Genomic DNA, 17,292 nt, shown 5'->3' with positions numbered 1-17,292 from the left:
AGGTTTTGCTAAGCCAGTATTAGCAGACAAGCATATTATTTTAGCAACGAGAGCTTTGAAGTTGCAAAGTATTAATGAGGGAAATAAAAGGATTGTAGATAGATGCAAAGATGCAGTAGTTGATGACTTTTGTCAGCCAGAGAATTTCTTTTGTGTCTGAGTTTGGAGCAAGTTTTTGGTTGTGTTGTTTTGTTTTATTTTTCTTCCCTTTTTGATCCCTGTTGGGAGGATCTTTGTGTTTGAAATTTCAAATTTTCCAATTTATGTGTTTTACTTATGTCTGTGTTTGCTTAATGCTGCTCTTTCTTCCCTTTGACTTTAACATTTTCTTTTCCTCTCGCAAATTTGAACTTGCTTCAGTTTGGGACAGCTAGGGCAAAGCAAATCGCCACGAATAAAATTATAACAAGAAGAGCAAAGTCTGTGAATGATCCTTTGCTGTTTCCTGTGTCGTTCCAGTCTCATTAATCAGCGCTGGTGCTGTGGAGGCTTGTGGTGTGTTATGTCGCCAGCACAGCAGCTTCTCCGTCCCTTTCCCCCACCCCCTGTGTGCCTACACAGTGGGGAAAACTAGAGAGGGAAGCCATCAATCTTTCCTGTCACAAATGTCAGCAGTGATTCTCCTGTCGACTTCCTGCTCTCTCTGTCATGCCCACCACCTGTGTTTAGAATTAGCTCTGATGCTGCGGATCTCACTTGGCTCTTCACCTGTTCTGCCCCGAGTAAATAGCTGTTAAAATAAAGCAGAGCAGCTAAATGCTATAGCATGTGAATGTTAACCACCACTGTGGGTTGTGGGGTGATTTCTGTTGCAGCTGCTATTGTAATACTGTCATAATTTTCTGCAGCAGTGTAGGGTTTGGGTCTGAAATCTCTTGCTTGTGTTTCAGCCCAAAGGTTAGCTTGTGAGCAGGACTTCGTTTTTAATTTAGAGATGAAAATATTTATTAGATATATTGCAGATAGAGGCATAAGCCTTTCTCCCATCAGTTAGCTTGCTGGGATAGAATCATGAATGAAGTCCAAAGAAATTAGTTACTTTGAAGCTTTGTCTTTCAGTCACTCAAAAGATATAATTAGCAAAAGACTCTTTGGGATTTGATTTTTATATATCTATGTTTGGCTAGTGCAGCTCTTGAAAATGTGTCTGTCTCCCCCATCGCTGGGTAGATTGAGAAGCTGAATGCACTGCCTTTGTACCTCTAGGGCTGGATTAATGTGGTCATTTAATGGTTTGTTGTGTTAAATAATAGGTCTTAACTGGACTGTAACCAGCCAAATTTTTATGTATACTTTTATGTAATTGTATAACATTCCTATGCCCAATTAAAAGGAGAAAGCAATGCTGAGAATTGTCTATCTGTTGGCAGCTTTCTCCTACTTCCTTGAATGGGTGCTAGGTTTTTCTGTTTTTAAAACCCAGAAAGAGATGAAAGCTTAGGCATAAAGTTTCCTTATAATTGTAGCTTGTCTGCTGTCATTTCAAGTGTGTGGCAATATTTATGTGGAGTTATAAAGAAGAGAGGTTCTGAAAACTTGAGTCTTGTGAATGCTTTTACTTGATTTTATTTGCGTAACTCTTGTGAAGTAGAGGAACTCTGTAATCACTGATTTTACTTCATACTTGACGAGCAGTTTTCTGCTAACTGTGCCAGGCAAATGCATGTATTCAACAGGTAAATACTTGTGTTCAACAGTCACAGAATTTATAATGCTAAACATGAAATCTGTAATCCAGATACCGAGAATTGGCTGTGGTGTGGGATGTTTTCATCTATGTGCATCTTTTCTTATTTGTAGCAACTTTGGTGCGTCTTCCAGTTCTGGCACATTTATCTCATGAAAGGGAATGTGAGTGTGCTTTTGACTGCTGAATTGAGGCCTTGACAATTGTAGCTCTCCTTACTACCAGTGTGGCATACTGAGAAAAGCTCTTCTTTGGTCCAAGAAGGAAGCACTGGATTTTGGAAGCTATCATCTTTTCCAGTATACTCTTCTGCATTGAAGATGGGTATGGCCATACTGCAGGATTTCAGGATAAGACTTTAACCATCCTACTCTGAGGCAAGAACATAATGATTATTCATGATGATTTGAGAGCATTTGGATATTGACAGTTTTTCAGTGTAAGGAGCAGCAGTTGTTTATCTCATTGCAAAAAGGGAGGTTAGGTAAGAGAACACCTGAATCTTAATACGTTTTGGATCAAGCTTTGTTTGGTAATGCGGCTGAGAAGTGCACTGTGGTGTTTGGAACTGCCATGGAGAAGTCTGATTGAGAGATAAAAAATAGTAGATGTTAAATCATCTGTCAGTTACTGCACTCTTAATGGGAATGAAGATTAACATGAAGCACTGCTGGTGTAGGTGCACACACCACACAGAGTTAAACATACGAACAGCAGGCTCACACTGTGCTTACTACAGATGTCTGAATGAGTGAGTGCCTGTGGGTTGGAGCTGCATGTCTTGTGGCTTTCACTCTGCTCCATTGGGAAGCCTTCACTCCTTTTGTTTTTATCCTTTTCCAACTCCAGTACTTTCAAGCACACAGCTCCCATCCCCTGACCTAACAGCTTCATTGAAGTGCATTCCAGCCCCATGATTTCATGGTACGAGGCAGAACTCCCCTGCCACGCTGCTATGCTGCCCGCTGCTTCTCACGGAGTGAACAAACAGGGAACATAAACTCTCTCCAAAGGAGCAATGTTCTCTGTATATTTTTAGTGCAAGAAGTCCAAGATTCATTTGAGGGTGTTTTGTGTAGGCTTTTTTTAATATAGACTTCTGCTAACACAATGGAATATTTCATGCCACCCTGTTTGCTGTAACTTGTCATGCTTTATGTTGTTAAATGGAATCAAAGGAGTTAAAGATGAAAGAGTTCTAGTCAACTGGTCTCTCAGCTGGGAGCCAACATGGGTTCTTTGTAATGTATTTGTTAGTGCTTTACTCAGGTTCAGCATAGCTCAGTTTTCGTTATTGGATTTACTTGTTTCTGCAAATTCCATACTTTAGGTTAAGTAATTGCTGAGCTTAGACTCAGTATAATACTGCTACTGTTTGTTTCTCATGTTTAACTTTCTATTTATTGCCCTTATACTGAACAACCCTTTTATAAGTAGTTGTTTACCATTCGAACATACAAAGCACCATTAAAGATGTCATGCTTGCCTTCACAGGTATTCTCTTTACTGGATAGACAGAGAACTTTTTTCTCTCTTTATATGAAACTATGTCCATTTTACATTGTACTTGGGTGTTTTCTTTTCAACATAGAGTGTATCACCAGATGCTAACTTATGTAGTATTACAACAAATCTACTTTTCATTAGCTCATTGTGAGCCTTTGAATATTTGGAGTTAGTGCAGTATTTGAATGTACAGGTTATGTTGAGAGACTGATGTCTTGGATTTTCTTGGTGAAAGATGTTCTCAAACTGGCTATTTAAATGTCACTGTTGCATTTTTATGTATCGAGTGTATTATACTTAAATTTGGGGACATCCAATATGTTCATAGTGACATAATCTACAAACTGGACAGTGATCTGGGAAGAGAAAAGGCAGATAAAGGCAGACAACTTTTCTGGGAAGCATATGAAGCAGGGAACTGCACCTGCTGCATGACTTGGGGACTGACAAGGTTTCTAGACAGAACTGTTCTCCACAGAGTCAGGGTGTTCAGCTCTTTTTGGGTCATGGTATTGACACATGAGCTGATCTCTGCTGACTGCACATAAATTCCTGCTCTCTGGTATAACAGGCAATTACCCCAAGGAGTAGAGCTGCTTCTGCACTGAAGTAGCACTAGCTTCAGGGTCCCAGGGAAAAGAAGGAATAACATCAGGAGCCATTTCAGGTGATGCTGTCTTTGACTAGGCTGCACTTGAAAGATGTGAAGGTTTCTGCACCATGCTTTAACTTGGTCATCCTAGCATACTTTAGTGGATTTCTGGCACATTATGAAGTTTCTTAGCTTTTCTAACTGTGCAGTTAGGAAATATATTTTATACAAAGTCACTGGAGTCAAGGCAGTAATAGCTTCATTAGTAATAATAGTAATAACAGTAATAACCTCACCATATGGCATTCTCTTTGTCTTCTTACTGTCTTGATACACCATGCAAGAACTCTTTTGGGAAGCAAGGGGTGGAAAGCACAAGTGGAGGAAGAAGAGGATACAGGAGGGATGAAACTGTCTAATAAGAAGATGGAGAGTAGGGCTGTGAAAAGAGTAGCCTGTGAAAGGAGTGTGGTTAAACAGGCATATAGATGGACACTGGAAAGCAAGCAGCACTATGGGGAGAAACAACTGTGGGAGGGAGTATCAGGATTTGTACTGAGTAAGGGGAGATAGGAAGATTGAGAAGAGGTTATGTGCTCTGATAAATAACCAGCTGTTCTGGGGTCCCTTTAGGGACAGAACATCATCTTAGGGATCATCTATTTATAGCCTAATTTTCTTCTTGATTTCTTATTCTCTTGGTGAAGAGCAGGAATATGGGAAGCAAAAGACAAATGTTATGCCTGTAAAGTACCTGTTGCATTGCCTAGCAACTGCTCTAAGCCCATAGTAATAGAAGTACAGCTCTGAAGCCAAGGGTATTCCAAGTTACCCAAGTTTCTGCAAGACTTCACTTATTTATATACATTGGAATACTGTATGCCTCCTTCTGTAGGTGAGCACCTGATCCTTCTCAGTGTTAAGGAGAAGCTGTCTGCAGTCCTTAGGCCAGATAGTAGCTTAGCGGGAGGTGAGTGGGTTCTGTGAGTGGTGAGAAATGCTCTGATGTAGGTTCCCAGGAAACAGGCAATCAAATGAGACTGATGAACATAATTCCATTTTCATGTAGTGGAGAAAAGAGGCATATTAGGTCAAGGACTGGAGCAGAAGGACTGGAAGTTGGAATTGCTGTTGGAGGAAATGGTGTGCTTTTCATTGCAGTGACTACCTTGCAGCTCCTGTGCTGGAGGTTCTCCAAGAGCACTTAGAAACTGACTCAACAATATACTAGAAGTCAAGAAGATATTTGGGATGGGGTGAAGGGGTTACCACCAAGACTTAAATGTGTAGTCATTTATGTGAGCAGGAGAAATTAGCATGGCAGCTAGCCCAAACCTGCTCTTGCCTGTCAGCAGAAACACTTAAAATGTTGGATAACAAAATTGTCATGATCTGAAAAACAGGCTTACTTTGAAAGCAAAGAATTTTTCAGCAAATTTTGAAGGAAATAGGCAAGGCTTTTCTGAAGTATAGATCATGTTTTAAAAAAAAAAAATTCCTATTCCACTTGGAAACACTTTCTCATTAATTTTTCTTGAGTCTGAGTCAAAATTAATTAAGTCAATTTGAAGTCCTTTTTTTAATAGTTAAAAATAATGGTACTTGGCCTTGACTTTTACTGCCGTTTTGTGTGGTTTAATAGTTGTATGACTTTTTTTTCTCCCACACACATTTGTAGAAGAGTCACAGAAAAGAAAACAGACTACATCAGTAAGTAAATTCTCCTTTCTAAGTTATAGATGTTGCTCATAAAATTTAGCAGGAAAAAAATCATGCAACCACAGGCATAATGAAGTTGATGTTCCTGTCGCACAACAGACTCTGAGGTTTGTATTGTGCAGCTTTGTGACTTGGACTCCTTGCTGAGGTTTTGGGGGACCCTCATTTGTCAGTTGAGCAGTCTTGCGTGCTCTTACAACTTGGCATGTAAGAAGCATTTACACATAAAACATTGCTGAGCTACTTCTGAATATGGTGGAATTCTTTGGAAAGGTCGGGGAGGTAATTGATCATTTGCTGACAGCTTGGGACTCTGAGAAAATGGTCAGATGGAAGGCTGGGATGCAGGAAAACAAACTTTCTAAGATGGTAACTGTCACATAGCCAAGCTACACATGTTTCAAGCTTTTTAATCTTTGCTCACAATCTCAGCTTCTTAGTCACTTTTTTTTCTGTTTCTCTGTGAACTCTCTTCAAATGTTGACATTTTACTGGTCCTGATGCATGGACAGTATTCCAGGTGTGATCTTGAGCTATAGCAGTATTTCTTTGTAGAGCCCTTTTAGAAACTCTACTGCTGCTAGGATAAGTAGTTTCAGAACTTTGATGATCTCTTTCATTATTCTTTAACCTGTGGGTCAAGGACTAGATTTCTTTCAGGAACCGCTCAAAATGTTCTCTGCAGCTAGAAAAATAAGATTTCAGCGTTCATGGGAGTTAAGATGGCAATCTACTGGGACATCACATGAGTTTATAACAAAAATGTTTGAATTTCTCTACACTGTGATCCTAAGTTTCTATATCAGAATGGATATAGAAACTGAAATGCGGGTATAGAAACTATAGTGGATATAGAAACTAAAGAGAAACGTACAACTTCAATACAAAAGAGGCTGAAAGAATCTACTTCTTGGTTTTTGAGATCTGCTTTTCACCAATCCTGTCTTCATCTATTGTTTTTTGCATATGCAGTCTGACAACTTCAAATTATGGTAGTTATCAGTCTCTCTGCAGTAAGATAGAGTATTTTAACTGACTTACTGCAATTATCAATCCTGAGGTAATTTATACATTAATATGCTGAGGAGAGAAGACACAGACATAAATGAACCTTTTTAAATTACTTTTAAATATAAAAGAATCTGTCCAAAAAAAAGGCATGTGTTAATTATACCAATGCTTTGCCACAGAATATGGTCGTGGCCCGGATTTTCTCTGGTATCCAGCCAACTGGGACGCCTCATCTGGGTAACTACCTTGGAGCCATTCAGAACTGGGTGAATCTGCAGGAAGAGTACAGCTCAGTGCTGTATAGCATTATGGACATGCACTCTCTCACCATGCCCAAGGAGCCAGCTGTCCTGCGCCAGAACATACTGGACACCACTGCCGCCATCCTTGCCTGTGGTATTGACCCAAAGAAGTGTTTCCTGTTCCGACAGTCACTGGTTAGTGCTTTCCATGCTTGTTACTGAGTGAGCATCTTTGTGTTGGTGGTCCTAGAAAAATTAGCAGTGTTGGATTTTAAACTTATCCTTTGCTGTGATTTTGAAGTGCCTGAAATCATGACTGAAAAGTCCGTACTGTAAATTTCTGAAGCAGAGCTAGGTGTTTGTGCAGGTTATGAGTAAAATACTGAAAAGACCTGTTAGGAGACCATTAATTTAACTCTGTAAGTCTCACTTCAGTCGCAAAAGGTTAACTCATAAATGCATAAATGTAGTCTATGTATCCATAAAAACATGTAAAACATGTTTCTATGGTTTTGTATCAGCTCTTGTCACTTATTCTGCCAGCTGCACAGTATCGCCAACAAGTGATTGATATGGTAAGTTCTGTATCAGTTCCACCATGATTATCAGGGGGTTACCTCTTAGGGATTTTTTTTTCCCCTTCTTTGCCATAACCTGCTTTTTGTGTGTACCTTTTCCCATCTGATCTGATAATTCATATGTGAACTATTTGGTTCTCTTGACCACCCCAAGGAGTACTGGGCTTACCTTCCTACTTGGCATATGTCACCCTAGTCTATCACAGGCTGTATTTTCCTGAAACACAACTTAATTTTTTGCTCGATTAACTTTCTGTTACTGACTCTAAACTGGCAAACTTTTGTAATTTCCCACAGAGACAGATGTGTCATAGCTTCTGCTCGTGAGAAGACATCCTTAAATGGATGTCCAGCTTGCAGCAGGACTGCAAAGGTGGTGTGCACAGTGTCTGAAATTTATCAGTGTAAGATGAAATGGTATTACATTCCTCCTTTGAACATGGTTCTTCACAGGCAGAGTTTCCTGTGGTTATCAAACTGCAAATGGCAATCATAGCTTCATGTCCCTGGTGGATAATGAAAATATGAAGACAGATGTCCTTCCTGCTTCACTTTTCCTCAGTATTAAAAAGAAATTCTAAATACGTTAGCTCAGAATTTTAGTGGAGATATGTTTAAATTAATTTATCCTTTTTTTTTTTTTCAAATCCAATTAGCATTTTAAATAAGTTGCCAGCTTGGGTTTTAATTTGGCTCTCTGACTTAACTTCATCATTGAGGCTGACATAAACTGGAATAATCTCAAGGTGAGTTACAAGCCAGTGATTCAGTAAAAACCAGTCTGAAGGTTTGGGGGTTTTTCTTGTTTTCAAGCAACTGAACAATTAAATTAATTCCAACACAGGATCATTGACTAGATGTACTCATCATAGAGTAGAGATGATTTGCAAGTTATGATTAGAGAGGAATAAAGTCAAGGTTTATGAAACTGCAATTGAAATGGAGAAAATAGGGAACAGTTGTTTTATCCACTGAAGAATGTGAACTGACAAGTATCAAAACAAGGTAACACCTGGTAGATTCAACACAAGCAAAACAATGCTGCATTTTCTGAAATCCACAATCAGTCTACAGAACCTCTTGTCACAGGATGCATTGCATGCTGAAATGTGTATGAATTCAGAAAAGGAGTCGACAAATTAATCTAAAAAATCATTTGGGGACTGTTTCATTTCTGAGATTCCACCTCTGCAGGAAGTGCTGAAATCACAGATGGGAGAGTATCCGTGCTTTTCTGTACTTAGATTCTTTTTGTTGTTGTTGTTGATTGCTGTCAGAGGTGGATATTTGATCAGTTCCAGTATATATTCCTACATATATATTCCTGTATATTCCATATATTCCTACAAGTCTAAGAGCTAAATTCCTACAAGTCTAAGAGCTGTTCCAGGTCTTGCTAAAGCCAACACACAGACTTCCCTTGAAGACAACTGATTATCAGTGAGGATCTTACATTGCAGGCAGCCACAGAAAGCAAGTTGTATCTTTCACAATATCATAATGCAGAGACTGAGTCTTTGAGTCCCCATAGAGAAAGTATGAGACTCAGAAAATGATGAGAGGACAGGACTGTGATGCATCTCCTGTACAGTGATGCTTCTACCAGTACAGCCAACAACCAATGAAAACCTTACATAGTTAGACTTGAACCTGTTCAGCTTTATCTTCCACCAAATATGATTCTGGTTTATCTTATGGTGGTTTGACTGGCATCTGCTAAATAGACTACCTTTATATATTAATTTTTCCATGTGGCTTTATCTGTCCAGCTTTAATGGTGGTTCTTCTTATTTAATCTAAACCATTAGATTAAATGTATGGACTGTGTCTGATGTCTTGAACCATATTCTTACCAACACTTATCACACATGTATCAGTACAACTTTCCAAACTGACTGATTCTAGCATATTTTTGAAAGCTCATTGTCACACTGCAATCAGAAAAACTACTATAGTTGTTTGTGAATCCAGACTGTTTCAGTACTGGTTCAGGCTGAAGTGGTTTGTTAGCTTCCCAAAACCAAGTCTATTCAAGCTGCATGTAGTGGTCAGGTACACCCAGAGATGCACTATGGTCTGTTCATTTACATCAGCAGGACCAGATGTTTCTCTGGAAGCAATTAAAAGGAATATCTGCGTGTAGCTCGTGATGCGAGGAAAGGAGACAGGAACCTTGCTAATGTGATTATTGTTTTAGTATGATAATGAAATAGTACGTTATGGAATGTCATCATATCGAGATGATTGTTCCTAAAAATGTAGGTGTAAGATGGATTGCAGTTATTGCTAATCAAGAAAGTTTATTGCTTTATTTTGATTGGTAATTGCTCAGTTTTCAAAAAAATGAGCTGGCCTCTCCTATTCAGCCACTCTAGCAGTCTCTAAGGGTGGTCTGAAAAGCCACACTTTTGTTTACAAACATTTGGTTGAGGTGTAAAGCAAAGTAACCAAAACATTGTATACTGAAATAGGTTGTATTTCCAGAGATCATCAGGAAAGCAGTGAAAATCCAGCTGCAAATAGAGAGCTGGTTTAGGTATTTGATTATGGGCAAAGTAGTTTTATTCAATACCAGATCAAACTGATAAATGAGAGAATTCTCAGTAGATTAGTGTGCTATAATTATAGTTTTATTTTGAGTTCTATCTAGAAAATTACAAAACCTGTAGATCACAGAAATGCTACTGCAATTACTTCTGATTAACATTTCTATTCTTTTTTTTTAAACAAACATCATGCAAAAAAATTATTACTATCTAAGAACTTTTAGCTTTAATCATCTAAACCTGCAACTAATGACTATTAGTACCCTGATTCTGTAGCAGTAAAGGCAGAATGAAATTCTTGCACTGCAAAAGTATGCTAGTAATGGTAAGCCCCATTGAGAGACTGCTTATGCAGTCACTAATGTGATGTTAGCGCTGCTTGTCCTCTCACTTTCTTTGGATTACCCTGGGCAAGAGTGGTCTAGAGTTGCTGAAAAGGGGTTTCTTTGTTGTTGTTTATTTGTTTGTTTGGCTTACTCTTTCTGTACTTTGCTGCATATGTTGCTTCTCTGGAATATGTTTGCCATATGTGAAAAAAATATTGCTACTTTGTTTCCCAAAAGGCATGTGCATTTGGTAAGGGTTTCACTGTCAGTAGGGTTTTGTATACGGGAAAGTTTATGCAGATTAAATTTCTAATCCAGAACTATGTGAAATACCTACCTCCAGAGTTTTCCCACGTTTTATCGTCCTTTCCAATACAAGCAAGAGATAAAAGCCTGGACAATATTAATCACAGATTTCTAGGGGAAATTGTGATGAAAACAGATACCTCTCATGTTATACTAGATCCAAAAGGTGCTGCTATGGTAAGGATACAGGTGAAGTTGACTTGGGGTGCCAGAACTGATTTGAGTGATGTCATTGCCTTGCAACTGAACTGAAATAAAAGTGAGAGAAATTTTGCATAAGCTGATTTTTATTGTATTGGTTAGAGGGCACAGGGCCTATGTTCTTGTGTATTGGGTAAATCACAGCCAAATTAGCTAAATGGAAAGTGCTAGTTTCATGAAAATTATTTTTATATGCTTCAGAATTTACCATTTGTAGATTATATTTTTCTATAGCATGTATAAACAGTAAGTTAATGGCTGGCTGTATATTTGTCTCCATAAATTGCAGTTCCCCAAATACCTCCCATACTTAAATTGTCATAAACAAACTTGAACTCGAGCTTAGGGAAGTAGTGGATACAAAGAATAAGTGATGATAATTTGAAAATATTTAGAAGCAAGAAGGATGATGATGAATAATTAAGAGTGGTGTTTGGAACCACATTGTCTGTGAAGGGTTATAAACAAGCACATTTAATTAGAGTATCTAGGAAAACACAATTGTGGAATATGTTGGACAGTAGAATGGCCTCCCAGTGAGAGAAGCTCTTTCGTTACAGCTTGTTTAATTATATTTTCTTAAGGAGAAAGGCAAGTTATAGAAGAGTGACAACTTCAGTAAGAATAAAAATAAATGCCTATTTCAAAATTATGCATTTTTATTTGGAGTACAACTGCAAAATATATGAAACCCTCTTTGCTCTTAGAGAAAATAATGTCAAGATAAGTGACATTTAAGTGGCTGCCTTTGCCTACTAGGCATAAAAAAGAAGTAACAGAATAATAATTTATACAACGTATCATGAGAATGTTAGAAGAAAGAGAAAATATATTCCTTAAATTGTACCATAACTGATAAAAGCTGTAGCAGTCATCTTTCATAAAACTTAGAATGTTTTATTAAAAACAAAAAGGACTATAGGGTGTGGGGGAGGGGGAAATAAGAAAGACAGGATGCAATCTGCACACATGGTAAACTTATATGGTGTAAGCCATTTTCTCTGATTCCTGGTGGGTACAATACACATTTCAGTTTTTATCCATGACCATCTTGTATCTCATCTGCTTCACAGTTAAAACAATTTTAGAAACTTGATTTTGCTTTTATGTGGTCTCAGACTGTTCTTCCTGTCCATCTACCTATTGTAGTAGACACATGCTAAATGTCCCAAGAGAAACTAAAATTCCATCAGAGTTGATTCAGCAGGCAGTGGTTGATATGCTGCAAGAACGCTTCTCTGAGGAGTCTTGTGAGTTTCTGGACAACGTAACATTCAGTTTCTGGGTGGAAAATTGCAGTTTTCAGCCTTCTGGATAGGGTGATTTATTTTCTGAGTATAATCAGCTGCAGTGTTCTTGCAGTGTGCAAGCAAATTGAAGCAGTAACTCTGGGAGGTGGGAATTTGCCAATTTGTCTTAGCCTTAACTCCAAAAGCCAAGAAACAACAATATAAATGTGTGCACTGTTTCACTGCTGTTATTTTCCAGAAATATCCATCTGCTTTGTTTTGTGGGCAGAGTTTGAATGGATTCACACTACTTCTTGTCCAATTTTCAGAGGGGCTGAAAAGCTTCCATTGCATCATAGCTTATAAATTCATTAAAGTACATTAATTTAGCATGGTCCATTGAAAACTTCCTGTCATAAGAGGAAGTATGTGACTGTTTAATTTAGCAAATTATTCTGCTTCTCTTATTCCTCTATTTTCTCCCTGTTAGGAGTGGACTAGGCATAACTAGAGCTCAGTGGGAAAAAAAGTCATGGTTCACTAAGATTTGAGGTTTTTTTCTTTCTTTCTTCCCTAATTTACCTGGTTTATCTCATAGTATTATGTAGCTGTTATATGTTCTTTTCTTCACCAGACTTCTGGACAAACCAAACTAATTAGTCAGACAGTATTGAAGGTTAGACTAGGAGAATATTTCTGAAAATAATTTAATTTCATAATGAATAAAGGAGGGGAGAGGGTGCTCCAGCCATATTACTGTGCTCTGTCAGGGTTTATAACCAGTAAAACTTGATTCCAGTAGGAGTATTCTTGGTCAGGCTCTTCAGAAAGGAGAGACAGATCTTACTTCTGTAGGTTTTAGCCAAAAATAAACAAGTGACTAAAATGTTCAAAGGTAAAGGTGAAAGCTGTAAATACTGACAGATTTACCAAAGATAACTAGATAACCACCCCCAGTTCAATACATTGCTTAACATGTTCTTTAAATCAAATGTTGCCTTTGTGACCTTGAACTTATTCCAACCACTCTTGAATTATTTCTTTGAACAGGAATTCAGGATACTGCATCAAATTTTCTATCATAAGAGTACCTCACTGCGTGTTCAGTTGCTGTGTGCATTTGATTCAAGAGCAGTCTATTTTTGTCTTGTTTATGGCTTTTATTCTCTCTAGCTGTATAGTATTTACTAATGTACGTCTATATCTTGATCATATTGCTTGCAACCTGAGGCATTAATAAAATCTTACCTCTTATTCAAAAAAAAAAAAGTGAGCAGCATCTGCTTTTAAAAAAAGTCTCTTGAATTTTTTGCAAGTGCTAATTGGTACTTCTAGAAGAGACAAAAGTTGTAAAAAAGATTTAATTTCTTTTTAAATGTAGGACACTTTCTCTTCTCTGTTCAAATTTCTTTTAGTACCCAGCTATCCAAATTACCTCCCCAGACCACTTTGTTTGTCCTCTACACTGTCAAAGTAAAATCTTTGAAATTTACTGCCCATTTAAAATATAGCCCATAATGAGGTTACAGTGTCAAAGGGGAAGCTGCTTCCATATAATAGACTTGCAGCAAATTTGCAGTGCCTTACAGACAAGGGTGATAAGTTACAACTTGAGGAAGTCCATCTTGACAATGAAACACTGCATCTCTTTTTGCAGGAAGCCACTCCAGCTGCCAACGCACAGCTTTGTATTGTAACCTCAGAAAGCTGAGGTCCAGTGTTGCTGATTTAGCTGTTTTCAGATCTGCTTACGGTATCCATGCCTCTCCCACTGTTGTTCTTGAATCCCATTGCTTGCTGTCCTCCTCAGCTGTATGTCTCAGCATGAGAAGTCATCTAGAATTATTTGGACTAAAAGTAGCTATTGGTTTTCCATGTGTATATCATCAGCTGTGGCTGTGGCCAGGGAATATCAACAATAATTTGGTAGGGAACAGCTAAAATCACGGACAAAATAATATATATACAGGGAGAAGCCCTGAGATTGTACTTCAGCATATAACGCTCCAGAGATGATCCAAGTGTAAATTGTGATCTGAGTTTAATAACTTCAAATGGCCACACAAGTGAATAATTAAGAAACTATTTATCTTCAAAGAGGGAGCAGCAGGGCACTCAGCCAGGTGAAGAAACAGAAATGTTTGTGCCTTTTAGATAACTGCTCATTATCATTTGTAACTAGTCACCTCTGTTAAATAATTGTGCTTTAAAAAAATAAGAGGAATCTGACCATGCAGACTTGGGCTTGTCAGGCCACAAAGAAAGAACATAAATAGTTTGACATAGAGGTCAAACACACTATTGAGCTGAATCATAACGCAGGAAAAAAGTCTTGGAGTCATCATTGGCATTTCCATAAATTTATGGATCTGGATTTCATAGAATATTCTGAGTTGGAAGAGACCCACAAGGATCATCGAGTCCAACTCTTAAGGGAATGGCCCATACAGGGATTGAATGCCCAACCTTGGTGTTATCTGAAATCATTGTCTCAGCACAAATTATTTTCAAAAATACCAGCAATATGTCATCATCACCATATTACCAGAAAGGGTAAGACAGAAATGATGTCTTGTAACTGTACAAAACCTTAGTGTGCCCATTTTTTGAATGTTGGGTAAAACTTCACTGTCTACATCTCCAGAAGGAACTAGTGAATTAGATATAATACAAAGAAGAGGAATTAACACAAGAGGAAATAGAGTACCTGCCTTCAAAGGAAAAATTCAGAAGTTAGGGATGCTTCAGTTTGAAGAGAAGGAGACTGAGGTGTATATGTAATTAAGGTTTACAAAATCAGAAAAACACTGAATAAGCTGGATGTGGAATTGTTTACTAAATTGTGCAATACAAGAAACACATGGGGTTTAAGCCTCTGGAGCTTATTGATACATGTGGTTGTGAAGTGGGCAGTATCAGCCAGTTCAGAAGGGGATTAGACGCATTCATGGGGAGCCTGGGTACTAACAGGACTGGGCCAGGGATAATACCTTGGGATATTCCCTAGTACAACAATTATGGATGCTGGAGAAGTATGAGGGGAAGATACTGTAGGAAGCAGTAGGCTCATGTGTTCGACCTAAATGCCATCTCTTGTTGCTACTCCTGGAAACAGAGCACTAGGCTACAGCTACCTCTGTTGTGCTTTGTTGTACAGTTTTACTTCTTACATTTTTATGTTTTAGTTGTTTAATGAAGATGTTTGCTCAGAGTTTTAAATGGACTTGCGGCAAGAAGCTGATCAAGTTTGTCTGAGAGAATGGCTTCTTCCTATCGCGATCCATTGGTATTGCTCAGTGAAAGGAAGAGTAGATTGAGCCTTTATTTTACTGGTGTCATCTACATCTTCATGTCTTCCAGTTTCTTTGTATCCAGATTTATCCAATTTATTCCAAGTGATGGAATACTGTAGCTAAATGAGTAACATTTGAGCTGATGCAAGGTGACCAACCAAATGCAGCAATTACCTGCCCCTCTTGCCAAGTAAAACACAGTAGCTTAAACTGTGATTTAGTCTGACAAATGATTTGTGGTTTAATCCTAGTACCTCCTGATTCACACACCAACATACAGTCACTTACTGCAATTTGGATGATGAATGTTAACTCATTAGGTTCCAGTACTGAATTTTTTTCCAACTGGAATCACTACCCTTCAGTGCACTTTTATGTATTTTCTCCCCCTTTTATCAGGCTTTTCCCTCACGGTATTAATGCTTTAGTCTTACTTAGGAAAAGACTGTGTGTGTTTGAGGATTAGAAATGAGTATAACTTGGTAGGACCCAGAACTGTGTATTCGACTCAACAAATGCTGTTTAGATCACTTGGTGTTTTGGTAACTGATGTAATATCAAATCCGCTGATCCACTGAAACTCACGTGCAGTCTTGGCTGTGGAAGCAAAGTCTTACAGAGCTGAATCAATGACTGCATAGCTTTTGAAGAGAGTCCTTGTCAACACAAGTGCAACAGAGCACCATCTCCTCTCTATCCATGACTAGAAGAAAGAAATGAGAAACTGCTTTGAACCAGATGGTGATTCCTTCTAAATGAAGTAGGAGTCTTGACCGTAGTATTTTCTATAAAGTTCAGTTTACTCTTTGTACCTTGCAGAGGATATATTTGGTGCATCTTACTGCACTTTGTCTTGTGCACAGAAGATTGCAGGTCAAATAAGCATGAGGGAATTACAAAAAATAAAACTGTGGGAAAGGCAGAAAGAAGGGAAAGAGAATCAACCATAAATGTTTCACATCTCTAACCACTGAGTTGTTTTCTTGAGGTCAGATACCTCTACACAACATTGGTGACCAAAATAGTCCAGTGACTGCTAGCTAGGAAATTACTATATTTAAAATATGACAACAAATAAATTGCAATTAATAATGCTAGTAATTCTTACTTGCTAACAAACACTTTTTACTGCCTTCCATCTGGGTTGTTATATCACATTGCAAGCACGAAGCTTTGGACATCCCTGAGGCAGTTAGCATGCTCTTAAACGTTCAAACCTGCCAATATTGAAAAGAGTGAATCAAACATGTAAGCAAAGGAGCAGAACATAGGTCACTTTTTTCTTTTGATGATTATTGTCTATATAGCTAACTAACAACAGACAGAATGACAGGAAAGAAGTTAAAGAATATGCATCAGCAATACTTGCCTCTTTTACTAATCCAGAAATGAATATTTGAAATGCAAAAGCTGAAGAGTGTATGTAAAGAAGCTAAACATGGATTCATCCAACAGAGGTTGTTGACACAGCACATTTCTTGTCTCAGCCTGTAGAAGATCTTTCTCTTAGCAGAAGGGGGGCAATCACTCTGTCTAATGTTTTTCTGAAACTATTAAAATTTCACTATCACCACAGTTTCCCCTGAATGTTAAATGAAAAATTTGTTGCATGAGCTTAAGTGGGATCTTTTCTTATCTTTTTTAAACCACCCTTGTAGCAAAGCGTATGTGGAGGCCTGATCCTCCTCTTTCACTTGCAGATCAGTATTAGTTTTAATAGGATTGCAGAACTGAGGGACAAATTAAGCCTCAATTCAGGCTGTCCTGTAGTTTGACTTCTGCTATTATCCCTGTTTTGCAGACAGGTTAGGGTCATTAAGACCTTTCTGTGCACACAAAGCCCTGACAAGTCTCACCTGGACCCTCCACCCATGTACTTTTTGCCCTGTTCCCCAGAGCTCCATTTAAGCTCAGGTCCTTTGTCTTCACCTGAGGTACATCATGGTGTCCCTGTGCTCATCCTGTACCTGGTGCCTCGGTTTTCTCCCTGGGTTCCCTGGATTGTCCTCAGGTGTGACTAATTACCTTTCTGTGTCTGCTGATCACCAGACTGTCA

The 17,292-nt window shown here is 38.3% G+C and overlaps 1 protein-coding gene across 3 annotated transcripts in view; it reads left to right on the top strand.

The window, feature by feature from the left end:
- The window catches only part of WARS2 (tryptophanyl tRNA synthetase 2, mitochondrial), a 38,880-nt gene that overhangs the window by 13,310 nt on the left and 8,278 nt on the right, over window positions 1-17,292 (top strand). For all 3 annotated transcript variants that reach the window (XM_027681480.1, XM_027681483.1, XM_027681482.1), the window contains one exon: window positions 6,695-6,952. In XM_027681480.1, the coding sequence (XP_027537281.1) occupies window positions 6,695-6,952 (258 nt within the window). The remainder of the gene's footprint in view (window positions 1-6,694; window positions 6,953-17,292) is intronic.

The sequence above is a fragment of the Neopelma chrysocephalum genome, unplaced genomic scaffold, assembly GCF_003984885.1.
Source record: "Neopelma chrysocephalum unplaced genomic scaffold, ASM398488v2 Primary Assembly neopelma1_60, whole genome shotgun sequence".
In the NCBI taxonomy this organism is placed as follows: Eukaryota; Metazoa; Chordata; class Aves; order Passeriformes; family Pipridae; genus Neopelma; species Neopelma chrysocephalum.
The sequence above is the reverse complement of the archived record's forward strand: the minus strand, read 5'-3'. Positions and strand labels throughout refer to the sequence as shown.